Below are 27,294 nucleotides of genomic sequence, written 5' to 3' on the forward strand. Positions count from 1 at the left end.
AGTCCTGCTGACTCTGCTTGAGTCTCTCCTGTCACTCAGCTTCAGCCTTGCTGACTGCCTTTCTGTTTCTCAGACATGCAGAGCTCTTTTCCTTTACTCCAAAAGTTCTTCCTTCTGATTCTCTCATCAAGCAGACCTCTGCTCAGGGATCATCACTCAGTAAGCTAATTAGACTGTTTATCCTGGTCAGTCCCCATCCCCACTCCCATTTCTAGCCCATTACCTGGCTTTGTTTTTTTCAGAGCACATTTTACCTACCAGTTATTTTCTTATATGCTTATGGGTTTTCTTATATATCCTATCTAATAAAAGAGTAACATGCAAATTGACCATCACTCCAACACACAAGATGGCTGCCCCCATGTGGACACAAGATGGCCGCCACAAGATGGCCAGCAGGGGAGGGCAGTTGGGAGGGACCAGGCCTGCAGGGGAGGGCAGTTAGGGGCAATCAGGCTGGCAGGGGAGCAGTTAGGCATCAATCAGGTTGGCAGAGGAGTGGTTAGGGGGTGATCAGGCTGGCAGGCAGAAGTGGTTAGGGGGAATCAGGAAGGCAGGCAGGCGAGCAGTTGGGAGCCAGCAGTCCTGATTGTGAGAGGGATCCCAGATTGGAGAGGGTGCAGGCTGGGCTGAGGGACACCCCCTCCCCCATGCACGAATTTCATGCACCAGGCCTCTAGTATATATATAAAAGCCTAAGCAACTGTGATGATCGGACGACTGGACAACTGGCCAGTAGCTATGACACGCACTGGCCACCAGGGGGCAGACACTCAATGCAGGAGCTGCCCCCTGGTGGTCAGTGCACTGCCACAGCCAACCTCCCATGGCCGGCCAACCTCCTACTGCTGGCCAACCTCCCGCAGTCCCTCCCCCTGGCTGGCCAGGCAGGGCTGGGGTGGGGGACCCCATCGTGCATGAATTCGTGCACCAGGCCTCTGGTATATTATATTTTCTCTGTTCCCTTCATACCACCCACCACCCCCTCTTGTCAACCTCATAGAGTAGGTCTGGAGTTGATGATACTTTTCCTTTCCAGGGGATGGGAATTTATCATAGTGGCCCTAAACCAAGCTGCTGTTGTAGCCATTGTTACTAAATGAGGTGTATAACAACATTCTGTTTTTAACCCCAAGCTGCCTTTCCCATACATACATATATACCTATTTATACACAGAGACTCTTAATTGTGTTTGGAAAAATAGTGACTATCAAATGATAGTTTCAACTGAAGATACATTACAGCTCTGATTTTCTTGGAAAAGCTTTTAAGCTATGAAGACTTGAGGAGATAAGGAGCTGAGGTGTTGCTTCTCTGCACAAATCTTTCCAGATGCTCAATAACTTTTATAGCCATAGGGGACTGTATTAATATCCTATTGCTGCAGTAACAATGGTAGTAGCTTACAGTTCTGGAGGACAGAAGTCCTAAAAAGGTATCAGCAGGATGGTATTCTTTCTGAAGTTTTTAGGGAAGAATTTGTTTTGTTGCCTTTTTTTTTAGCTTCTAGAATCCACCTACATTCTTTGACTCATGGCCCCATCCTCTACTTTCAAAGCCAGCAGTGTAGCATATTCCATTTTCTTGGCTTCTATCATCACATCGCCTTTTCTGACTTGACCTTCCTGCCTGCCTCTTACAAGGATCCATGTGATTGCATTGTGCACCCCCCATAATTTAGGGTAACCTCCCCATTTCAAGAGTGTATTTACTCATGTAAAATCTCCCTTCCCCCCTTTGTTTTAGCCATGTAAAGTAGCATATCACAGTTCTGGGGATTAGGACAGGACATCTTTGGGAGGCCTTATTCAGTGTACCACAGGGATTGAGTTTTCTTCCTTTGGGTAAGTCTATGTAATAGATAAACCATTTGGGAATTGAAAAAAGCACACACAGGAAGTATATCTATTTTCCAGCGAAACTGAGGTGATGGTGAATCCTGAATTACTCGAAATAATTTTTTTGGTATTTTAATTTAATTCTTCAGTTAAAAAAATTTTTAAATCCATATTTATAGTTAGAATTAAAAATCTGAAAATTCGCCCTAACCGGTTTGGCTCTGTGGATAGAGCATTGGCCTGCGGATTGAAGGGTTCCAGGTTCGATTCCAGTCAGGGGCATGTATCTTGGTTGGGGGCACATCCCCAGTGGGGGGTGCGCAGGAGGTGGCTGATCAATGTTTCTCTCTCATCGATGTTTCTAATTCTCTATCCCTCTCCCTTCCTCTCTGTAAAAAAATCAATAAAATACATATTTTAAAAAATCTAAAAATTATTCTATAGTAGTTTTGTCAAAATAATTGTATAGTTTATTGTTGAAGGAAACTATTCAAAATACTTCAATTTTCATGTTAGGTCTTTGAAAATGTAAACATCTGTTGTTTTTGGTGGAAGTTATTGAGCTCCCATACACGGAGACAAAAATATCTCCCATATTTCCTTGAGTCACTAAGTAGGAAGTGGTTTTTTCGGATTATTTCACCAGCTTTGATAAATCAGATGGCCACATTATTATTCGTTTTTCTAGAGTACCTACTGTTTCAGTCCGAGAAAGCTACAAAAAGAAAGCCTTCTAGCGCACGTCTTCTACCTTGTAGATAGTGAAGCCTGCATAAAAGATGTGCCACTCAGGATCATCCTTGTGGGGAAAAGAATGGGGTGGGGGTTGGGTGGAGTTGTGTCCTGGTCTGTTGGGTGAGGCAGGAGGGTGGGTGTGCCTTGGAGAGAGCAGAGATGGCAGTTGCAGCCTTCAGACAGGAAGTACCAGTCAGTGCCTGTGTCCTCCTCTAGGGCTGAGCCTGGGCCTTCCCTCATTGCAGGCCTGCAGGCCCCCTGACTCACTGCAAGACAGAGGTCCCAGGTCCATAGCTCCCTAAAACCAGTACATCTGACCACTCTCGTGGTGATGGGGCAGGGGATTGCGGTGCTTCCACTGCCAGGGTAGTCACCACCCCAAATGAGACAGTACTTGTGGCAAGAAGAATATGGGCTTGGAACCTAAAGATTTGGGTTCAGCCTGGCCAGTATGGCTCAGTGGTTGAGTGTTGACCTATGAACTAGGAGGTCATGGTTCAATTCCCAGTTAGGGCATATGCCTGGGTTGCGGGCTCCATCCCCAGTGTGGGGAGGCAGCCGATCAATGATTCTCTCTCATCATTGATGTTTCTGTCTCTCCCTCTCCCTTCTTCATGCTGTGCCCCAGAGTCATTTCTTCTTTGAAATCCATAAAAATATACTATATATATTTTTTAAAATATATTTTATTGATTTTTAATATATTTTATTGATTTTTTTCAGAGAGGAAGGGAGAGGGACAGAGAGTCAGAAACATTGATGAGAGAGAAACATCGATCAGCTGCCTCCTGCACACTCCCCACTGGGGATGTGCCCGCAACCAAGGTACATGCCCTTGACCGGAATCAAACCCAGGGCCCTTGAGTCCGCAGGCTGACGCTCTATCCACTGAGTCAAACCGGTCAGGGCAAAATATACTATATTAAACAACATCAACTACTTTAAAAAAACAGCAAGATTTGGGTTCAAATCTCAGCTCTGGCACTCCTCAGCTGTGTGGGCTGATGAGCAAGCCCCAGTCTCTTAATGCGGTAGAATGGCAGTACTTGTTGAGCCAAACACATAGGGTTATCCTGGTGCTTTCCTAACAGGTTGCTATGTTGTGGTCAGTTACTGTGTTGCATGTGGCAAGTCCCCATGCTCCTACTGAGGATCCAGGAAGGGAGGGAAGGAAGGACTACTGTGACTGGTGTGGATATGGATCATGAGTCAGGGGAAGCTGGTGGGCAGGCTTGGGCCCATCAGGCTCAGTCTGAGCCAAGCCTGGAGGGATGGTTGTCATTTTGGTCCTCACTGCCTTCCAGCTGGCTGTTCTTCATCTATGGCCTTCTATAGACCAGGGGAGCAGCCGCCGCCAGGAGTCGGAGGACCTTCTGCACCGAAGCCTGAGGAGAGGCCTTACTAAGATAGCCTTATCAGCCTGCCTCTCGATGGGGGAATGAGCATCGGTGGGGAAATGGGCATCGCTGTGTCCCAGAGTCATTTCCTGAGGTCACATGATTTGCATACCCACCAGCAATAGTAAAGCCCTTCCCATTCCTGGGTATGAGGAGCTTAGAAGTTGGGTTAATGCCCAGAGCAGCACCATGTCCCCTGAACCAGGCAGTCTCAGTGTCTCTGGGGAATTGGGAAGGTGAGAACAGAGCCTGGCTCCAGGTCCAGGCCTTGGGCCTTTAAAACCAGCCCTGAGCAGTTCTCATGATAGTTGCCTTGGGACTTGGTGGGGAGATGCCTGGAGGGGAGCAGCAGGGTTTTGGGCTCTGCACCCATTAGTGAGAGCCATTCAGCTGTGCCTGTTTTCCACTAAAGGCCCTTGGGGGGGAATCTTCTTTTAACCAGAGGGTTCCTGGCTGAAGACATGATGGATTAAGATACATAAGGCTTGGGATGGATGCTGTGATTATGAGGAGCAATGAGCCCACTGGTTAAAATGCAGGGCTGAGTTTAGGCTCCAAGGTCTGGTCAACTCCACCTCTTCAGTCATGCTCTCTGCCTCCCTTGCTAACCCCCGATCATGTATCTGTTCTCACCCCAACACCTTTGCTTAAAGCCTGCCCACAACTCTTTTCTTCAACCTTCGCTTCTCCTACCCATGCCACTTGGGCGGGGCAGGGTGTCATTAAGCATGTTTACACGGGCCTGCTGCTTGGACACTAAGGAGGCAGCGGAGTCTGGGAAAGTTACTGGGAGGGGCTGCCTTGGGGAGTAGACCTGCCCTGTGTGGGTCCTGGGCTTGCCTGGGCCCTGTGGGCTCCATTTCTGTTCCTTAGCCTAGCAGGCAGGTAGGCCCCTCTGCAGCATACATCCTCCTGTTCTACCTGCATTCATGCCTTTACCTTTACTTCTCCCTCCTGGAATGACCCCCTTCATTCTCTCCCCTGTATAAAACCTTGGTACACATTAGAGGTCTCACTTCTGCTCTCATCATTTCTATTCAGCATTGTATTGGAGTTCCTGGTCAGTGCAGTAAGTCAGGAAAAAGAAATAAAAGGCATGCAGAGTGGAAAGGAAGAAATAAAACTGTCTTTATTCTCAGACAGTACATTAAAATATTCTGAAGAATCTTCATAAAAGCTACCAGAACTAATTGGTGAGTTGAAAAGGTTGCAGGACATCAGGTGAATATATAAAATATCAAATATATGTATGTTTTTAATAGTGTTATTGAGATAAAATTTATGTATCATAAAGTGCATCCATTTAAAGTGTACCATTCAATGGTTTTTAGCATGTTTACAGAGTTGTACAAATTATCATAATCTAATTTTAGAACATTTTTATTACTCCATAAAGAAACCTTGACCCCATTTCCCCATCCCCAAAAATATTTTGTCATAATAGCAAGAAACAATTGGAAATTAAATTGAAGTATTTAGAGATAAATTTATCAAAACATTGTTGAGAGAAATTAAAGAAGACCTAAATAAGTGGAGAGATAGGCCATATTCCTGGGTTGGAATAATCAATATTATTAAATTATTTTCCAGATTGACCTATAGATTCAACACAATTCCAGTCAAAATCCCAGTAGAAATTTGAGACATTGTTCAGAAAATGAAAAGACAGGCCATAGACTGGAAAAAAATATTTACAAAACACACAAAATAATTTAGATCCAAGATGTATTTAGAACTCTTACAGCAATAATGTACACAACCCACTTTTTAAAAAGGGTTAGCCCGCCTGGTGTGGCTCAGTGGTTGAGCATCGATCCAGGAATCAACACTGGCTCAATTCCCAACAGGGCATGCCTGAGTTGTTGGCTCAATCCCCAGTAAGAGGTGTGCAGGAGACCACCGATGGATGATGTTTCTCTCTCATCGATGTTTCTATCTTTCTTCCTTGAAGACATATGATTTATTTATTTATTTATTTATTTTTTTTATTAATTTCAGGGAGAGGGGGGAGAGAGAGAGAGAACATCAATGATGAGAGAGAATCATTGGTTGGCTGCCTCCTGCAGGACCCCTACTGGGGATCTAGCCTGGGCATGTGCCTTTGACTGGAATTGAATCTGGGACCCTTCTGTCCGTAGGCCGACACTGTATCCACTAAACCAAACCAGCAAGGGCAAAACATAATTTTTAAAAAGGGGTTAAAGATTTAAACAGTCAGTTCAATAATTTTCTAATAAACCAAAGGTAAATAAGTATATGAAAAAAGGTTTAACATCCTTGGTCATTGGGAAAATGCAAATTAAAGCAAAATGGTATTAAAACCCTATTAAATTGGCTAAAAGAAGAAAACAAAGACAACTGACAATATCAAGTGCTGATGAAAATGTGGAACTCATATACATTGCTAGTGGGAAGGCAAACCAGTACAGCTACTTTGGAAAACAGTTTGGCAGTTTGTTATCAAGTTAAACATGTACTTATCTTATAACCCAGCAGTAGCCACTTCTAGATATTTACCCAAGAGAAATGAAAAACGTATGTCTGTATGTAAATATGTATTGGTTTTATTCATAATAGCCAAAATTGGAAATGACTTAGATGTCAACAACTAGTGAGTGGACAAACTGGGGTATATCCATATAATGGAGTGCTACTCAGCAGTAAAGAGAAACAAAATACTGGTACATCTAACAATGTAGATGAATCTCAAATGCATTATACTAAATGGAAAAAAAACTAGTCACAAGATACTCCATATTCTGTGATTTCATTTATATTACACCTGGAAAGGGAAGACCATAGGAACAAATCAGGGGCTTGTGGATAGGTGGAGGGGGATTGACTACAAAGAGGTAGGAGGAAACTTTTTGGAGTGATGGAAATGTTCTCTATCTTGATAGTGGTGGTGGTAACGTGTTACAACAGTTGTTAAAATCTGTTAAAACATAATTGAACTGTCAGTTAAAATGGGAGAATCTTATTACATGTAAATTATACTTCAGTTAAAAAATATTTTTTTTCATCACTTCTCAGCTTTTTGGCTAAGATCAAGTATAAAAAAATTTTTTTTAACCCACCATGATACACCTCAGAGCTCATTTCAAGCCCCCGCTCCTTGAGAATTTCCCTGACCCATCTTCTTGTTGCACGGACTTCTAGTAAGTCCCTTCCAGGTCACTCATGTGGTTCCTGCTAACCACAGCTTGGGCTGCTTCTTCAGTAGGGCTGTCTCAGCTCCTCCCGGATAGTGAGCTGCTGGACTTACTGCTCATTTGGTACAGCCAGACCCTGTCCACAGTCGCTCTGAGAGGCCAAGAATGCTGACTGAGGTGGTGGTGGCAGTCTGGGGAGAGGAGTTCAGACCTGGGTGAGCTTCTGTGGCTGTCTTGCTTCTCTCAAGTACCTCTACTCAGCTGTGACTGCTCTCTTCTCCCACAGGTTGGGATAAACATTCCTACGGTTACCATGGAGATGATGGGCATTCCTTCTGCTCCTCGGGGACTGGTCAGCCCTATGGTCCCACATTCACCACAGGAGACGTGATTGGCTGCTGTGTCAACCTCATCAACAGCACCTGCTTCTACACCAAGAATGGCCACAGCCTTGGTGGGTACATAAGGGACCTTGGAGGGTTTGCTCTGTGGAGCCACTTTGGTTGGTGAGAGGCCCAAGGGCAGGCTTTGAAGCCAAAGCAGTGTTCCAGATCCTCTGCTGAGCTCTGGGGAACTGCAGCCATTTCCAGGCACTGGAGCCTGCAAGGTGAAGGGAGGGTAGCATGGGCACTCTCTTCGTTAATCCATCCATTTAGGATCATCTATCAAGCCCAGGTTCAGTGCTGAGAGAGCAGCATTGTCGTGGTCATGCTCCTGCCCGTGTGATATTTGTTGGAGCAGGGTTTGGGGTTGGTGAGAAGTTTGAGGGTCCCAAATACATACTTGATTGGTAATGGTTTGCATGCCCCTGGCCTGGGCCCAGACTTTGGCCTGCCCTTCTGGCACTCAGGGCGATGTTTGCTGTGGAGCAATATTGAGGGCTGTTCTGGTTCAGGAGGTAAACAGACAGGCTAGAGTCAGATGGGGCCAGGTCTCTTTCACCTGTTTATGGTTAATAGACAGCAACCTGGACAGACTTAAATTAAAAGGTCCCTTTGGCCCTAGCTGGTTTGGCTCAGGGGATAGATTGTCAGCCTGCGAACTGAAGGGTCCCGGCTTCAATTCCAGTCAAAGGCACATGACCCGGTTGCGGGCTCAATTCCCTCAGTAGGGAGTGTGCAGGAGGCAGCCGATCAATGATTCTCTCTCATCATTGATGTTTCTATCTCTCTCTCCCTGTCCCTCTCTGAAATCAATAAAATATATTTAAAAAAAAGAAAAAGGTCCCTTTGGTGAAACTGAGAAAGATGGACTGATTGGTATAAGGGCCAGCAGAAGAGGCAGGTGGCCTGAGGCAAGGCAGTGGTGATGGGTGCAGGAAGTGGGAACAGGGGTGGCCTGGCAGGTCTTAGTGACAGGTGGGGTGCCTTAGCAAGAAGGGCAGATGGGAAAGTGGCTGTATTCGTAGTGATATCAACTGGGATTAGGAACCCAGTAGGAACAGCAGTCAGTGGAGGGTGATGGGGCCCTGGAGGGTCCCTTGGAAGAGCCATCCTGTGCATGTGTGGAAACTTAGGATAGAACTTGAAAGAGAGGGAGGCTGGCTATCCTGATGACTTGCCCGGGAGGACTGACTGGTATTTGGCCCTGAGTGAGAAGAGCCCTTGGCCAGAGTGGTCCTGTGTTGGTGCCTAACGTCTGGGCCTTCCTGCCTGGGTTTGCAGAGATCTCTGATTTGGCAGAACCATACCAGCCTTGCCAGGAAAAGAGTTGGGTATTTTACTTGGAACTCAACTCCTAGGAGAACCACTTCCCTTGGCTTGAGGGGCAGTTAAATGGGGGTTGCCACTCCCCACAGCCCTTCAGTGGCTTTTCCAGGAGCTGAGCCCAGGCAGAATCAAGGGACCTGTTGGAAATGGGGTTTGCTGGTGGCGGGGCTGAGTGATCAGGAGCCAGCATTCCTCAACAAGGCAGTCAGATGCCACAGTCGAGAGCGTTGCACGGACGCTGCATAGCTGACTCAGGTGCACATTAGAGAAACTCTCCTCTGAAATTCATGGCCACCTTGCTACAGTTGCTGATATCCTGCTGGTGAGGTGCTAGTAGCTGGAGGAGAAGGCCACGGTCTCAAGATGGCTCCTCACTCCCCACTTCGTTCTTTGACTTCAGCTATTTCCTGGCTCTTGGTTTTTCTGCTGTCACAGTCCCAGGGGTCACTGCTGTGGGTTCTCACTTTTGGGTAAAGAGCACCCTCTGTAGCCAGGCCCAGTCCCTTCTGCTCTGGATTCCTGCCTTCTTTACATTCTTCCAGCTTGTCCATACCTTGGTCTGCCTGGCTGTGGGACCCACATTTTGAGGTATACCCTGCTGTCTCCTGTGTATCTGCACCTCCCTCTGGGCCCTAAATGAGTACCAGGGTCCATGAGCTCTTTGTCTGACAGATCCCCAGGTCCATAAGGAGCTTACGGCTACCTTAATGTCAGTCCAAACCCTCACACTGTTTTTAAAGAATCATCTTCCTAGTGCATGCTTTGTATAGACTTCACATATCTTGTTATTAGGGGTATATCACCTATTTTTCAACCTGTCAAGATCTATGGTCATGTTTGTTCTATCTCAAATATTTGGTATTCTTTTCAGCATTGAATTAACCTAAAATTTGATAAATTTGTTTATGTGTGTTTTTATTAAGATACTAGAGGCCCGGTGCACGAATTTGTGCACAGTTGGGGTCCCTCAGCCTGGCCAGTGATTAGGGCTGATAGGGGCTGGCCGGCCAGGGGGGGTGGGGAGGGACCATGGGAGGTTGGCTGGCCTTGGGAGTGCACTGACCACCAGGGGGCAGCTCCTGCATTGAGCGTCTGCCCCCTGGTGGTCAGTGCACATCATAGTGACCATTTGACTGGTCATAATGGTCACTTAGGCTTTTATATATATAGATTAAAAAATTGGAAGATAACAAGAGTAAGATTTGAACCCTTTAGCCTATAGCTTGTTCAGGGTAGACACCAACCATTCAGGAATCACTTTATGTTATTTTGAAACTCATGTTTTTCTCTCTTGTCCACAAGGATAGTACTGAGACCTTACTAAAAATGATATCACCTGTCCCCTGCATTTTCTAGATCATGAAATTTAATAGAAAGGCAATGAACTTGGAGTGATAGACTACTTGGTGACTCTTTTAATGACCTTGTTTCCTTTTCACAAGCCAGCTTATCAATAAATGTGCTTCAGAATCTCACGCAGGATCAACGAGCCAATCACTGCTCTCTAACCTCAGAACCTTTTCCCCTTTAGAGAAGAATGATGTTTCCTGGCCTCCCCGTTTATTTCATTTATTGTATTGTCCTCTATCACAGCACTCTTCCTTTATGTCATTGATCAGTTGTCTGTGTAATTATTAGTTGCATGCCATCTCTCTTGCAGAACTTTTAGGGCCAGGCTTGCAGCTGGTTTCCTAGTGCCTATCACAAGGCCGAGCTCCTGGGAGGTCTTAGCAGATACTTGACAGATGGGTGAATGAGCAGGTGAATGGAGACAGGAGACTGATGGCTCATCCACAAGTAGTTGGTGTACTAGTACTAGTAGAGTCATTTTTATCCAGCTCTGCGCTCTCTCACTGGTGTTGTTTTTGCTTTGTTTGTTTTTTTAAAAATATATTTTATTGATTTTTTACAGAGAGGAAGGGAGAGTGATAGAGAGTTAGAAACATCGATGAGAGAGAAACATTGATCAGCTGCCTCCTGCACACTCCCCACTGGGGATGTGCCCGCAACCAAGGTACATGCCCTTGACCAGAATCGAACCTGGGACCCTTGAGTCCGCAGGCCGACGCTCTATCCACTGAGCCAAACCGGTTAGGGCTGTTGTTGTTTTTTAATTAAAATATACTTGTACTAATTTCAGAGAGGAAGGGAAAGGGAGAGAGAGAGAAAACATCAGTGATGAGAGAGAATCACCGATTGGCTGCCTCCTGCACGCCCCCCACTCTCCCCAACTGGGGATCCACACCGGCTGGGCTTTCACAGGTTCTTTATACCCTCAACCTCATTGAACCCTGACCTATGTATGTTTGGCTCAGGACACTTCACATTAGCAAATAGAGTGTCTTGTTTGCATCCTGGATCTTTTCTTGGACCTTCTTCCTGTGGGCCAACCCAGATGTTTCATCATAGTGGCCTTGCAGAGGCTCTCAGAGATCTTTTCCAATGTAATAGGGGGTGGAGTCGCCTCTTTCCTCATCCTCCTGGAAGCACTTCAAGGTCTTATCCTTCCTGAGTGCCGTAGACAGAGCTGGGTAAGCTGGGTAAGCTGGGTAAGCTGGGTAGGCCATTCTTTGCCCATAAGTGTGGCAGTTGCCTCACCTGGTGGCACAACTGCAGTCAAATTGCATACAGACCTTATAGTTCAGATGGACGGATTTTTTTCTTCAGATGGATGGATTTTTTCAGATGGACGGATTTTTTTCTTGTTAATCCTCACCCTAGGATATTTTCCCATTGATTTTTAGAGAGAGTGGAAGAGAGAGGGAAAAACAGAGAAATATCGATGTGAAAGAAATACATCGATTGGTTGCCTCCTGCATGCACCCCAACCAGGAGAGGAGCCTGCAACCAAGGTATGTGTCTGGGACCCTTCAGCCCGCAGACTTAATGCTTTATCCGCTGAGCCAGACTGGCTAGGGCCACATGGGCAGCTTTCACAAAGTATCTCAGTTTCTCTCTTGAGGTGTCAGAATTAGTGTTATCCCCTTTTTTTCAGTTTGCCAAAGGTCACACTACAGATAACTGATGGAGCCTGAACTTCCCCTTCTTCCAGGGTTCTGTGGGCCTCCTTCATGAGCAAGGGGTACATCAACAGCAGCCTGGCCATACCGAGATCCACGCGGGCAGCTTCCATGCAGACCTGGGAGGTGGATGTTGAGGTCTCCTGGGTTCAGAGGAGCTCCTAGATTTCATTCTGCCAACCCTGTGACTGCTTACTCTGCCTGTGGGGCTCAGAAGTGGCCTCAGGTAGACAGATCATGGAGTTTATGAACTTCATTTACTGCGGAGCAAAGTAGCCCCACAAAGAATGTAAATAATCTCTCTACGCCTTGATTTTTTCATCTGTAAACTAGTGTCAGAGAGAGTGTACACCTTCCAAGGTTGTTCTGAGGATTAAATGGTTTAGAGAGAGAGGAAAGGAGAGGGAGAGAAAGAAACATTGATGTGAAAGTGAAGCATCGATTGGCTGCCTTCGGCATGCCCCCTACTGGGGATCAAGCCCACAAACCCAGGCATGTGCCCTGACCCGGAATCGAACCAGCAACCTTTTGGTGCACAGGATGATGCCCAATGAACTGAGCTACACCGGCCAGACCTAAATGGTTTCTTGTTAAACACTGAGCCCAGTGCCCAGCACAGAGGAAGCATGTGGTATGCACTGGCTAGCTGGCAGTATTCTGGCTCCAGGTTTACTGGGAGACCTATGGTTAGACCCCTCACCTGTTCTGTCTTTCGGGGTTTCAGTTTCTTTTCTGGGTGCTGTTGGGAAAGCAGACTAGGACTTCTAATGAGTCAGTGGTTTCAAAACCTTTCAGGGCAAGAGCTCAGGAGTTTCTAAAAGGTAGTAAGAATTTATCTAAAAAAAAAAAAAAAAGGGAAGGCTATGAGTCCTTAGGACAGTCTCCTTTGGCTCTGTCGCTTCTCAATCTGTCGAACATGAGTGCTCTGGTGGACATTCTGAGGCCTCTCTCCTGCTAAGACCTGCTCAGATGTTTGGGGTCCCACTCCCCTCCACCCTCACTTCTGATTCAGGCTGAGGTCCCTGGAAACACAACCTATTCTCTTGACAGGAGAGTTCAGAGGGAACACAGGCCAGTGTTAAGCTGGGCTTTGTCCCCTTGGGAAGCTCTGGGGACCTGGATGGGTATGGGCTGGAAATGGGCAGCCATCACCCTCACTGTCTCCAGTGCTGTCAGCTTAGAGATGATTTTGGAGTGTCAAACTAGCACTGAGTTCAGCGCTACCATTTCTGCTAATTTTATGACTATTGGCAAATCATTTAACCTCTGAGGTTTTCTTTCCTCATTTGTAAAATAAGGATAAGAAAGTCTGCTTCCCAGAGTTGGTATGAGGATCAGATGAGTTAATGAATGGAAAAAGGGCCTGGCGTATATAATAGGTTTCCATCAATATGTGTTGGGTCAAGAGAAGGATCAGGCCTGGAAAGGCCTCAGGGGTAGATCATTTGGTTTTAGTCTTTTCTAGTAGGCTTTTCTTGAGAGAACGGAAGCACTGTAGACAAATAGTTTTTAATATGTTTTTATTGATTTTGGAGAGAGGAAGAGAAAGAGAGAGAGAGAGAGAAACATTAATCGGTTGCCTCCATCCAGTACACACCCTGACTGGGGATGGAAACTACAACCTGGGTATGTGCCCTGATCCGGAATCGAACTGGTGACCTTTTGGTGCATGGGACGACGCTCAACCAACTGAGACACACTGGCCAGGGCCAAATATTTAAGTATCGATCTGACATCACTTCTGGCCAGGCCATCCAGCAAAGGGAAGGCCACGGTCTAAAACTCTCGGGCCCTAGCATGTGCTTGGCCTCCACCATAGGTAGATGTGGTGACCAGCCTCTCCCCAGCTATTGTGATGGGCCATCTGTGAGCTCATGACTGTTTCTTTCCCTCCACAGGTATAGCCTTCACAGATCTCCCGGTAAGTACTACCATTGGGTCTCCTGTCTTTGGGCTTTTGGGGGCTTGGTTATGGTGGTGCCAGGAAGTACAGGGTGTGAAGTCTGCCCTTTTCCCACCCAGGGATATAGTCTATGTTGTCTACTTGAGGGTACCAGTAGGGGGTACCTGCTTGCCTTTCTCCAGTAGCAAGGGCTGGTCTTCCCCCATGACTCTTAGCAGGTGCAGTGATTGTGGCATTTCCAAAGACAGCTGGGGCGGGGGAAAGATGAGGGTAGCCCTATGGCTCAGCTGCTCTGAGTCAGTTCTGTGACTTACAGCCAATGGATTGGGGTGCAGAGCGTAGAGAATTGTTCCTGAACTGTTAGGTCCCTGTGCATTCCCATCAGAGATCCCTGAGGAAAGCCAGTACCCTAGGGAACTTGAACCTGCTACCTTGCATGAGCCAGAGAGGTGAGCTTTGTGGGGTTTTCTCTTCTTGGAAAAGGGTGAGGTTTCCTGCTGCTCAGTTCAGGGCTCATCCTCACCTCCTGCACCTCTTTATTAATTGTCATCATGGGCCTCATCCTATGCAGATTTCCACCCAGATGCTGGGAGCCTGGCTCCCTGCTCTGTTTGCCCTGGCCGTGTTCTGGAAGGAGGAAGCGTTTGCTGACTCTGGTGGCTGCTTTGGGATCCTGGGGCCTTGTGATCTGCCAAGCCCAGATGGCAGCACCCAGGATCCTGTTAGAACCTCTTGTCTATGGATCAGAATCCTTTCCTCCTACCTGGAGGCCTCAGAAAGGGGCCATGGTCCTAGGCAAAGTGAATAGACACAGAAGGAGAATAATGACTAGGGAAGAGTCTAGTTGTGGAGATGTGACATGAAACAGCCAGACATGAATGTGGTCAGTAGTAGTGGGGTGCCACAGGAGGCACTGAGTGAGGGAGTGACAGGGCAAAAGCTGGTCATGGCAGAGGATAGATAGAAAGCAGGGAGCCCCACACCCATGGAGGGACATGCCCAAACCTCAGTGGCCTGAAGATCCTCTTAGTGAGTCTCTGACAGGAAGGGCAGTGGCCTCTCTTTGCACTTTGCCAGCGTTAGGGGCTCTAAACCACCTAACTCCTTTCGCCATGCTCTCCTCTTCCTCCCCTCCTTTTCCTGCCTCCCCCTATCTCTTCCTGCCCCTTCATATACCCGTTTTTTTGTGGCAAAGGGATACTTGGTCCTGGCTCTTTCTGAGAAGAGCTGTAATCCATGCCTACAGATCTTCACAGGCACACACACCTTCAAGGTCATGGAGCCCCACCTGCCTTTCTGTGCCCTGGCTGAGTCCCGAAAAGGGGCCTTGGGCTTTAGGCTTTGGGCTTTGGGGAACACCATAGCCTCTGATGCAGGAAGGAGACTCCATGTGGGGCCTGGCTTGCTTTGCTTTTGCTTTTTCCCCTCAAGTTTTGGGGACTAGTGTCTGGTAGGGAGGTGGGCAGAATGTGGCTCAGCGCTGCCACCTCCAGCCTTGCTGCAGTTCTCTCACAGCCAGAGCAGTGGCCTGTGGGAGCCGAGCCATGCCTTCCCGCTCTGCCCCGGAGGCGAGGCGAGGCCTGCCGCCCCACTGCCCTCAGGGCCTGACTGACATTTCATTCTCCTCCTCAGGCCAACCTCTACCCCACCGTAGGCCTGCAGACACCCGGGGAGATTGTGGACGCCAACTTTGGGCAGCAGCCCTTCCTGTTTGACATTGAGGACTACATGCGGGAGTGGCGTGCCAAGGTCCAGGGCACTGTCCACTGCTTCCCCATCAGTGCCCGGCTTGGCGAGTGGCAGGCGGTGCTACAGAAGTGAGTGCCCTGCTCCTGCCCTTACCCAGCCCTGCCCCATCCCAGGGGCCTCACTGTCCTGTAGGCCCCTTATGAACTCCAGTGGGTAGTGTTCCTTCCTGAAAGCTCTCCCAGATGACTCTGCCTGCTGCTGTTCTGCTTCCCTCTTAGCTGATGGGTGGCTCCCATTCGGTTCTCCAGATCTCCTGTTAATTAAACCTTCCCCCCCCCCCCCACTGGATCTAATGGCTCCATATGTAATATCACCAGCAGGGCTGTTTTGCCTCCCCAGGTGATTTTGCAGAGGATGTCCTAGGATGCCATCTGGTTTCTTCCTCTGTAGATTTATTTTCACCATAGGGAGTATCTATCATGCCATAATTCTGGCCTGAGGTCACTTTTCAGGGTCAGCATCCAGCTAAGTCCCAGGCATCCATGTCATTGGTGGCAGGAAGACAGTCCTTCCTTGCACCAGCCTAGCCAGTTCTTGGCTGATTAATTCCCAGGCTGTCCTGGAGGCCAGTCTTGCTGAGAATCCCAAGGGAGGTCAGGTTTGGGTCTCTCTTCCACTTACCAGTTGCAGGCCTGAGTGAGGCAATGACCAGTACCCACTCTGCCAGGAGGAGGGTTAGCTTGTTAGCTTGGTTCCCAAGGATAGGCAGTGAAGGGCTAGGCTTCCACTAGCCCTGGTCCCTTGGGTTGGGTTCTTTGTGTAGTTTTCCTTTCTTGAGGGATTGAAATTGAGCCAAGCCCTGGGGAGAGCTGAGGTAGGATGAGGTGGCAGACCCTTCGCAGGAAGAGCAGCAGCACTGCTACGTTTTGTTCCCAGCCCCCAGAGCGAACGAGGAGCTCATCCTCGGAGGGCCAGCTCAGTGCCTGTCCCTGCAGCACACTTGCTGGGATGGGCAAGGGAGAGCCGGAGCTGCCCCAGCTGTGTGGGGGAGGGACTGATCCTCTCAGCTTACAGGGCTTGGGCTCAGCACGTGGGTGTACTTGTTTACATGTGTGTATCTGTGTGCCTGTGTGTGTTCATAGGTAGTATTTGCCAACACCTGCGTATAACTTGTGTTTGTTTTATGAACATTGTTAATGGCCATATTATCTAGGAGACAAATTTGCTACAAGCTCCTTGACTGGCTTCCCTTGGTGGGAGGTTCAGGTTAATTCCTGTGTTTTGCTTGTGTAGATAACCCTTTTGTACATTGAGTTTTTCTTTCTTGCTTGCTTTTTTAAAATATATTTTATTGATTTTTTACAGAGAGGAAGAGAGAGGGATAGAGAGTTAGAAACATCGATGAGAGAGAAACATCCATCAGCTGCCTCTTGCACATCCCCTACTGGGGATGTGCCCGCAACCAAGGTACATGCCCTTGACCAGAATCGAACCTGGGACCCTTGAATCCGCAGGCCGATGCTCTATCCACTGAGCCAAACCGGTTTCGGCTGAGTTTTTCTTAATTAAGATTTTTTTTTTTGCCTGGCTGGTGTTGCTCAGAGGTTGAGCATCAACTCCTGAACCAGGAGGTCACGGTTCGATTCTCAGTCAGGGCACATGCCCGGGTTGTGGGCTCCATCCCCAGTAAGGGACATGCAGGAGGCAGTGGATTGATGTTTCTCTCTCCTTGATGTTTTCTATCTCTTCCTCTCCCTTCCTGTCTCTCTCTCAAGTCAATAAAACCATTTTAGAAAAAATATTATTTTCTTGGTACCCTTTCAAGCAGTGGAATTATTGAATCAAAGTGACTGGACAGTTTAATGGCATCTGATATGCATACGAACTCATCTGAAACATGTGTCGTGAAAAAATTTTGCCGGTGTGTTTATAATAAAGTATAATTATAAGAATTTTTACTGCCCAGCTGGCGTGACTCAGTGGTTGAGCGTCTTCCTATGAACCAGGAGGTCATGGTTCGATTCCCAGTTGGGGCACATGCTTGGGTTGCGGGCTTGATCCTCATTGTGGGGCATGCAAGAGGCAGCCGATCAATGATTGTCTCTCATCATTGATTTTTCTATCTTTCTTTCCATCTCTCTTCCTCTCTGAAATAAAAAATATATGTATTTTAAAAAAGAATTATTACTTGGACTATAGCATTAAGATACATAATTTCATAATAAGAGTCGGTATTTATTGACTTCTTACTTTGTGCTGGACACTTTATGTATATCATCTCATTTACCCCCCTGAAACACAAGGGGCACACAGCTAAACTTCTGTACCTTCCTCATGACAGCCCTCAGACATGTGTCTGGCAACTATAATAGTGCTATTTATCACATGCTACGCATCAGATGTGAGGGCTCTTCTTCTGCTCTACATGTGTGTGCATGCACACGTGGGATTAAATGGCTGCTGGGCCTTGGGCTTCTCAGGACTATTTTCCAAAGATTGTGCTCCTGTTGGCCATGGTGTTGCCTGTTATCTTGGCTTCCCAGGGCCCTGAATTGTGACATATCAGGAGTAACTTGTTCGTGGGTTAGCTCCTCATGACCCTTTAGAGCCAGCACACCTGAGGCCCAAGGGAGCTAGAATGTTCCTGCCAGGCACGTAGGGCAGCCCACAGAGGAGCTCCTGTGTCTGTAGAAGGTATGCACGTGGCGTGCATTCTCCCTGGCTGGGCAGCTGCCAGACCGCTTGGCAGGCTGCCTTTCCAGGAAGCCCTCAGAGACTGTTGAACATCTCTGGACTTGCTGCATTTCCCAGCAGGCAGCTGCTTCTCTAAGGTGGTGTGAGCGCTTTTGTTACCACGCTTGCCCACTGGTGGGCAGCATATCCCAGAGAAACGGCAGCCACGCCTCCAAGCCCTGAGGACAGATGTGACCAGCTCCAGCCCAACCTGACTGCATAAGCACTGGGGGAAGTTTTCATTTTGTTTCAACCCCTTTGTTCTCATTCTGTGGAAGTTGCACCTCTAAGATGTGTTTAGGGAAGACCTAACAGGGAAATTGTCTCATCAGGTGCTCAGTGAGAAATGCAAGGTTTTTTTTGTGTGTGTTTTTTTTAACATTTTAAAATTACAGTTTACATTCATTATTATTTTGTATAATTTCCAGTGTACAGCATAGTGGTTAGATAGTCGTATACTTTACAAAGTGGTCCCACTGACATTTCACGTACCCACCTGATACCAGACATAGTTACTACAATATTATTGACTATATTCCCTATGCTGTACTTTACATCCTTGTGACTATTTGGTAACGATGAGAAATGCAATTCTTGAGTGTCACCTGAGCATTTCCTTTCTTCTAGCATGGTCTCATCTTACCTGGTGCATCATGGGTATTGTGCCACAGCCACAGCTTTTGCCCGAATGACTGAAACCCCGATTCAGGAAGAGCAAGCGTCCATAAAGAACAGACAAAGTAAGGTTGATTCTCCTCTCCCCTCTCCCTCCCTCACCTGTCCCTAACTCTGCTGTCTGGCTCATGCCAGCCTGGGTAACCTGCCAGAATTCCATTCAGCTCTGGTCCTCACCACCAGGAGACCAGCCCAGAGCCCCAACCCAGCCCCAGGCCCTGTTTCTGTCCCTCCAAGACAACACTATCCAGATGGACAGTCTGGCAGCATGGGAATGTCACAGTGCCACCTCCCTAATGCACACTCTGCTGGCCTGGCTGGCTGGCTCTCACTCCCCCCGTGCTTCCTTCCCCCTGAATCCTGGCTTTTACTCAGCATCTTGTTCATGGTCTTCTGACAAGAGTATGTTTGCATCATGGACCAATGTCCTTCCTTTCACACCGTTTACTCAACTTTAATAGTTCTGCCTTCTCCTGGCCATAGAGAGGACTGAAGTAATCAGTGTGAAATCTGATGCTCAATGGCTGCTGTGTTAGCACCTGTCTCTGCTCCCCACCTCTGGTCCTTTGCAGACAAGCAAAGGCAGGAGCCAAAGGAAGCTTTCCTGGTGTTCATACTGGCCTGTGTACTGTGGGGCTCGTTTATGGAAAGAGGGTATTGACAAAGAGGAACAGGGCCCAGGAAAGAGATAGGAAGAGAAGAGAAGAGTGAGGGAGAATGGGTATGTGTGGACATGTGTGTCTGTGTGTGTCTGTGTGTGCCTGTTTGCGTCTCTCTGAGCCTGCCGTCTCTGTGTATGGGCATGTGTCTGTGTCTCCCAGAGAAGCTACGCCCATCCAGACAAACAGAAAGGGATCCCAGACTTGGGATCTATGAATGAGAGTCTCAGACCCTGAAGTTGCTCCAGCAAGACGCACCAGGCCCCAGGGCAAGAGCAAGATGCTGATGCCTGAGAGGTGTCAACGTCAGAGATGCCAGTGTGAGGAGGAGGATCTTCTCTTCCGGCAGGGAGCATGCTGCAGCCCCTGAAGACTGTCAAGACATGGGCTCTCGCCCAGAAACCAGTGGCCTGCATTGCCCCTCCCCTGTGAGGCCTGAAAAGAGAGAAATCTGTCTGAAGAGTTGCTCCTAGGGTCACTGAACTGCTTGGGTGCCAATCCCTCCATCATGTTCCAACAGCCAGGGCCCCTCCCCCAACCCAGACTCTGATGACCTGTACTTCTTAGGAACAAGCCTCCAAACTCACCCTGTTGCCACTGGGCTGAGAGTCCCTGCTCTGTTTTTCCCTCTTATTCTTTGAGGACTCCCAATGCTTGGCAGAAACCGGGGTCTATTGTGGGGCTGGATGGCCAGGTTCTTTCTTCAGCCTCTTCTATGAGCATCTCAACTGGCATGGCGCTCTGAACCAGCCCACCTGACTGCCGGCTGGTCTCTGCTCAGGGCTGGCAGTGTGCAGGCTGCGGCTCTGAGGATGGTCTGCAGCCCCCCACTCACTGCCGTGTTCTTGCTCTCTGCAGAGATCCAGAAGTTGGTACTGGAGGGCCGTGTGGGTGAAGCCATTGAGACCACACAGCACTTCTACCCAGGGCTGCTAGAGCACAACCCCAACCTGCTCTTCATGCTCAAGTAAGTTTTGGGGCCTACCAGCTCCCCCATAGCCCAGCCCTTCTCAGCTGGTGGTGGGAACATGTAACCCGGACCAAGCCCAGAGCATGCCGCTCCGCTCCCTCTGCAGGTGCCGACAGTTTGTGGAGATGGTGAATGGGACTGACAGTGAGGTCCGCAGCTTGAGCTCCCGAAGCCCCAAGTCCCAGGACAGCTACCCTGGCTCCCCCAGCCTCAGCCCCCGACACGGCCCCAGTAGTTCCCACATGCACAACACAGGTCAGCCACTCTCCAGAGGGCTCTGGGAAATACTGGTGTGGAGAAGAAAGTCCACTTCCCTGGGCTGGGCTTAGGGGTCACTGCTGGATTTGGGAGAAGGGAAATGGGACCACTCTAGTCATTCCCGGGGCCCTGCTTGATGGCAAGTTGCTCCTCCTTTTCTGACGGTTCCCTGGCTTACAGGTGCAGATAGTCCCAGCTGCAGCAATGGCGTCGCATCCTCCAAGAGCAAACAGAACCACAGTAAATACCCCGCACCCAGCTCCTCCTCGTCCTCCTCCGCGTCCTCCTCTTCCTCCTCGTCCCCATCCTCCGTCAATTATTCCGAGTCCAACTCAACAGATTCCACCAAGTCCCAGCCCCACAGCAGCACCAGTAACCAAGAGACCAGGTGCCTGTCTTAGATTCTTCCTCTGCCTTCTGCTCTGTGCCACCTGGGCACACTGCAGCCTGTCTTTTGAGTACTGCCCCCTGCACTTCCTCCTCCACCTCCATCCCAGGTCTGTGCCTGGAGTAGTAGCTGCTGACCCGCCAGGCATTGTCTCCGGCTTCTGGCCCTACCATGATTCAACTGCCACTTAACTCTGTCCTCTCTTTATCTAGAGGCACCCGCACTGGCAGGCTGAGAATGTGGTCTCCCAAAGAGACCAGGCCTTAGAACCCCAAAGTATACTGAAGGCACTTTTACTCGGCTTGGCTTGGCTTGTGGTCATCCAGGTTGAGCAGGCAGGGATTTTAGGCTACAGGTACAAGTGGCCTTAGGGTTCGGGCCTGGAAGAGATGCCCGTTGGGTCTCACAGGCTCCTCTCATTTGGGGGTGGGGGATGGTTAGGGGTGTGCCAACTCGGAGGAGGGTCAGCAAGGGGAGGGTCATAGAGGCAGCTTTGGGACAAGAGTGAGAATCAGATGACAGACCTCTGGCTGGTGTCTCAGGAGGGGCCAAGTGTTGGAGTCTGGGGAGCCAGAGCTGTCCTTTCATGCCCTCGGAGCCCTCAGTTAACCCACAGAATAGCTGTAGGAGGCCCAAACAAGCTGCTGCAACCACATCACCTTGGCCAACTCCCACCTCAACCCTTCTCCGCAGCGACAGTGAGATGGAGATGGAGGCGGAGCATTACCCCAATGGTGTGCTGGAGAGCATGTCCACGCGCATCGTCAATGGTGCCTATAAGCATGAGGACCTGCAGACAGATGAGTCCAGCATGGGTGAGGCCCGTGCTCCAGCATGGTGTTCCATGGGCGGCAATACTCAGTCCAGATGCCCCTTCCCCCTGGGAGGGGGTTGGGATGGGCAGGCTTTGGCAGCTTGAGAGGCTCTAGGTAGACCTGGTTCACTGCCTCCTTAGCCAGTCATTAATGGATGCTTGAGGTGGGAAGGCCCTGGCCTATTGCCAAGACCAGGGCCCCTGCGTTTGAGGCCAGAGGGAGTTGGTGAGAGTGGGCACTATTATGAACCCCCATGCATCTGTACAGGGTAGGGAGGGAACGCTTTTGAGCTGACTCCCAGAGCACGTGCCAGGTGGACTAAGAGCACCTCAGCTACGATGGTCCACCTGCTCCTCCCAGCCCTCACTTGCCTCTGGCAGAAGCTGTACTCCTCACCCCAAGGTCCTTCTTGCCATGTTCTCTTTGGTGTCCTCCCTCAAGTCCTCCCTTTCTCTCCTCACTCCTCCTGATGTGTTCTCTGCTGGACTCTGGGTGCAGATGATGGGCATCCTCGGCGGCAGCTCTGTGGGGGCAACCAGGCTGCCACAGAAAGGATAATCCTGTTTGGCCGCGAGTTGCAGGCACTGAGTGAGCAGCTGGGCAGGGAGTATGGCAAGAATTTGGCCCACACGGAGATGCTGCAGGTACAGAACAAGCCAGGCCCTCATCCAGAGAGGGCCCCATTTGGTAATGGAGGCATGGTGACTCTGGGAGGGTCCTCGGGACAGCAGCACCAGGACAGAGTGGGCTCCAGTCAAGTCTGCAACGGGAAATGGGACATCCAGGGTGTATCCCACCCTCTCTAGGCTCTAGGGAGGCCCCAACCCTCCCTGACCCAACAATGGGGTGTGTTGTACCCTCACTGAGGGTCACAGAGGTGTGTGTGTAGTGTGTGCCACAGTCTTCTCAAGAGTGCCCTGTCCCTTAGGATGCTTTTAGCCTCTTGGCATACTCAGACCCCTGGAGCTGCCCAGTTGGCCAGCAGCTTGACCCCATCCAGAGGGAGCCTGTGTGCGCTGCCCTCAACAGTGCTATTTTAGGTAAGTTGATCTCATAAAAATAGAAGCTTGCCCATGAGTGCATGGATTGGCCCCCTCCCTTTTCTCCCTAGGAATTGCTGATGTTTGTCCAAATCAGGGCAGTGAGCTCTACCCAGGAGCTCTCTGGTGGCCCACAGGACTCTGGGGCTCCCATGGCTGAACCTAAATCCTTACCTCCCTCTGCCTAATTGAGTAGATTGTGATGGGCCCTAGGTTGTGACCATGGGCCCAGGCCAGCCTACTGCTCTGAAGAAAGCAAAGGTCCTCTGGTTTCTGGCATGGCTGCAGGGTCATGGCCTGGTGGCTGGGGACACACACACAGACACGTGAACACTCTGTTTCAAGAGATTTTGTTCAAACCCCCCACCCCACCTCCCACCCCCACACACATACACCCCTCTGTTCCCAAGGAAATTTTGATCTGGGACAAGCCCTGGGCAGGGCAGTGACCAGGCCTTGTCTTTCTTCCACAGAGTCTCAAAACCTGCCAAAGCAGCCCCCTCTGATGCTCGCCCTGGGCCAGGCATCTGAGTGTCTACGGCTTATGGCCCGAGCGGGCCTGGGATCTTGCTCCTTTGCCAGAGTCGACGACTACTTGCACTAGCTGACCATGCTGGCTGGCCCCACTTGGCCCTCTCTTGGCCCCAAGGCTGGAGCCCCGCCCTCCATAGGCATCTGGCACAGGGACCTGAAAGCCATGGGCAGAGTCCACTCCTCCTGCCTGGCCTCCTCACCTTCTTTTCCTTTCCTTCCTTTTTTCCCCACCTTTAGTCTCTCTCCCCCCACACCCACCTCCACATGCAGCGGCCTATGACACAGTATTGGCTGGTTACTCTCTTGTAGCGCCTACTTTGAAATGGGGGTTTTGTTTTGAGGAGGGGTTGGAGTTTTTTAATCTTTATTTTTTTCCTCCTGACTGAGCCACCAGTATTTATCTCTGGAGAGTTTGTGCTGAGCTGGTTTCTGCTAATTTAGTGATGAAGCCTATCCAAGTTGGTGATAGCTTATTATTTTCATAAGTAAAAAAATGAGATTATATATATATAAATATATATATATTAAAAAAGACACAGTATTTATCGTAGTGTTAGTGGTCCAGCACCTCTTGGGTGAGGCTGTCCAGACACCATATGTTTTTATTTGAGTCCAACTCATTAAAAAAGAATCATCTCTGTAACCCCAGCCAAGTGATTTATTTCAGGCTTCCCTTTGTTGAGCTACAGGCCCAGCTGCAGCTTAGGGAAGCGCATTAGGCTTGAGGGGGGAGTATGGGAGGGGATGGGGGACAGTGGCACTTACTGGGCAGGTCAGGCTAAGCTGGTTTGCAGAATCGAAGAGGAGTGGGTCCCCAGGCCCCTGAGAGTCAGACTGAGCAGAGACCTGTAGGGCCAGGGGTCCAGAGAAGAGAAGAGTTGACACAGGGCCTCACAACAAAGCAAGGGAGTAGAGGGTTCTTGACCAGCACACTATCTACCATTTTACCCTGCCTTTCACTGCCTTCCTTGCACCTCTCTCTTCCCTTTTCAACATCCTTCCTTCACTTGTTAAGATGGCCAAATAAGTCATTTACTCTAAATTGATTGCCTGGAAACTACCTGCCTTCAACCTGAGAGCTGCTGTGTGTCAGGCTACGGGGAAGAAGTCTCCAATCCCAGGACAGAGACCCTTGAGTACAGGGCCTGCTTCCTGCCTGGATCTTCACTGGCTCTGCACAGCTCTGATGGAATCCATGCTTTCTGTTGAGAAGCCAGGACCTTGTAAAGGCAGATTCTTGGGCTGCTGGTCGCTGGAGTGGATGGAACCCTTGACCTTCTAGGCCAGGCTTCACTGCAGCTGTGCCAGGCAGCTCCCTGCAGTTCGGCCCCAGCCACTCTTAGAAAGACTGTTATGAGTATTTGCTGGCTGGAGGAAGGGACCTCACGGGCTTTACAAATGTCTCACCAGCCCCGTCAGATGGATCCTTACAGCTGGTAGGGGCAAAAACAGTCCTGGTACTGTCATCAGGAAAGGAAGGGCTACAGTGGCTTCCAGGACGTGGGTGGCCATCTGCTGCGAGGACTGACAGCCCAGGGAAGAAGAACGGGAGGAGGTCTACCCAGAGGAGCACCAGGAGGGACTGGGATTTCTCCACCTGCTTCACAGTGGGAGGGAGCACACAGGCAGTCCCTGCCAAGGAACGAGGTCCAAAGTTGAATTTCCAGTCCCTGCCTTGACCTGGCCTGGGCAAGCTGCTGCTCTCTGTCGGTGGACACAGGAATGGTTGGGGTGGCCTGATATATTCAGTGTCAATCAGGCCTTGCTGAGCCCACAGTTGGACAACAAGAGAAATGATTGAGTTGGACCAGTTGCTAGTGATGAGGTCAGGCTCTGGCCCTGTGCTGTCTTAGAGTTCTGCCTTGGGACGTGATCCTATACGCTGCTGTTTTTTCTTGGTCCCACCAAGGCAGCTGGCGGCCCACAGACCATGGCCCATCAGGGAGTTGTCCTGTCGGTAAAGGAAACTCATACTGTGCAGGTCTAGGGATGCCTAACTCCCAAACCCAGAGGTGGAAATATCAGTCTGTTAAAATGGCCAGAGCCAAGAAGGTTTGGGAATTAAAACCAGAGGCTCTTGCAGCTGGGATGGGGTACAGAGAACATCTGCTCCACTAATCCTCTCCTTTTACAGGAAACAGGTCCAGGAGGTGAAGTGAGTTGGCCAACGTCACAGAGCAGATTTGTGTCAGAGTCGGGACTAACCTCATCCTGTGGGTTGGGCAACACTGTTAAGTCCTAAAGCTGAATGGCGGGCGAGGGGGTTAGGCTCAGCAGTGTTAGGGAGGCCTCCAGCAGTGTCTGAGCAGCTGGTACTTCAGGGGTGTGTCAGGGATGGGGATAGGTGCCTGGGCTTGGGCTGTGGAGCATCTGAGAGGGCCCAGGAGGGTCCGGGACAGCTGTGTGCTGCTTGGGGTTGGTTGTCAGCCTGGCTTGCACTCAGTACCCATGGCCATCTCCCCATTTTCTGTGCCTTATCTCACTGTTTCAGCTGAGTCCAAGTTGTTTACTCTGTTCCTCTCCAGAGGGGCTCTCTGTCCCAGTTGGACAGCTTACCATTGGGACATAAGCCTTTGCCCCACAAGCCGTGGAGAGGACCAAAACCAAGCTGCTTGAGCCCACTGTCTTGCTGATAGTCCAGGCCTGCCTGCCAGCCAGAGGAGCCCCTTATGCACACCCAGTCCCTCCAGCCTGCTTCCAGGAGCCGAGAGGGGGGAAGCAGCTGGGAGGAGCCCTGGTGAAGAACCGGACTTGACCCAAAGGGTCAGGAGGAAGACTTAGCCCTGTTGGGTTGTCCAGCCCTGAGAACAGCCTTCCTTCCTTACCTTTTCTCCTCATGCCACCAAATGATTGCTCCTTCCAGCGTGGATGAAAACTGGCAGACCACACAAAGAAAGCCAGAACCCTGATCCTCACCCACATGGGTCTGTGGCTAGGCGCAGGCCTTCAAAAAGGGGACACTAAGAGAAGTGGGGATTGCCTGGCCACCCAGCGCCTTCCTACCCCATAAGCAAGCACAAAGAAGATGAGGCAGAGAACTGTCCGAGCTGAAAGTTCCTATGGTTGCTCACAACTCAGGTATGCATGCTGCGTGGTGGCTGGGCAGCAGAGCCCTGCTTGACCACCAGTCCTGTGCACCCGGACCTGTGGCCAGATTGTGGATTCTGGCTGCCTGAGGTGCCGCCTTTTTGCATAGGGTTTTCCTCCATTAGTAACTACAGCTGACACAGACATCCTCCACATTGTGCACACTGGTTCTGCCTTTGTCCTCGCAAGTTGATAGTTGGCATTAGCATGAGACTTGTGGGTGTGGGAGGGTTTAGAGAGAATTCTAACAAAACATCCTATTAAATTGTACTTGAGAGATGAAAAAAACTCCTGTTGTATTTTGAAAGAATTATTTTTATTAAAATACACATCCATGAGCAGTCACGAGTGTCTGGTCTCTGTTTGGGTCTTACTGAGGCTGGCACCCCTTGTGTGGCATTCAGTGTCCTAGAGAGGGTTTGGCCTCTTCTCAGCCCACCTCTCAAGTGCCTAGGCCCCTAGTGCCTCAAGGACTCTCTAGACTTTGGGTATTTTCAAGACCCCAAAGAGGATAGGTACTTCAGTTCTCTCCCCCAAAATAGCTTTCATCTGAGATAAAGAAAAAGCAAATTCAACCTCAAAAAATTGGGCCACAGGACGTCCTACCCTCAAAATAAGATTTTAATGCATTCCAAATACGTTCACCACAAACACTAGACAGTAAAAAAAAAAAACAAAAAAAACACCTTCT

The 27,294-nt window shown here is 49.4% G+C and overlaps 1 protein-coding gene across 4 annotated transcripts in view; it reads left to right on the forward strand.

Annotated features, from left to right (window-relative positions):
• RANBP10 (RAN binding protein 10) overlaps positions 1–26,946 on the forward strand; it is a 63,011-nt gene extending 36,065 nt beyond the window's left edge. For 3 of the 4 annotated variants that reach the window (XM_008139919.3, XM_054711360.1, XM_054711361.1), the window contains 11 exons: positions 7,410–7,577; positions 13,751–13,773; positions 15,388–15,572; positions 18,805–18,917; positions 20,370–20,478; positions 20,588–20,736; positions 20,920–21,127; positions 21,821–21,942; positions 22,441–22,586; positions 22,871–22,982; positions 23,456–26,946. In XM_008139919.3, coding sequence (XP_008138141.1) covers positions 7,410–7,577; positions 13,751–13,773; positions 15,388–15,572; positions 18,805–18,917; positions 20,370–20,478; positions 20,588–20,736; positions 20,920–21,127; positions 21,821–21,942; positions 22,441–22,586; positions 22,871–22,982; positions 23,456–23,586 — 1,466 coding nt within the window. In that variant the 3' untranslated portion in view covers positions 23,587–26,946. The remainder of the gene's footprint in view (positions 1–7,409; positions 7,578–13,750; positions 13,774–15,387; positions 15,573–18,804; positions 18,918–20,369; positions 20,479–20,587; positions 20,737–20,919; positions 21,128–21,820; positions 21,943–22,440; positions 22,587–22,870; positions 22,983–23,455) is intronic. The other variant, XR_008555045.1, reaches the window with a different exon arrangement.
• Positions 26,947–27,294: the final 348 nt, after the last annotated feature.

The sequence above is a fragment of the Eptesicus fuscus genome, chromosome 21 (genome assembly GCF_027574615.1).
Source record: "Eptesicus fuscus isolate TK198812 chromosome 21, DD_ASM_mEF_20220401, whole genome shotgun sequence".
Lineage (NCBI taxonomy): Eukaryota > Metazoa > Chordata > Mammalia > Chiroptera > Vespertilionidae > Eptesicus > Eptesicus fuscus.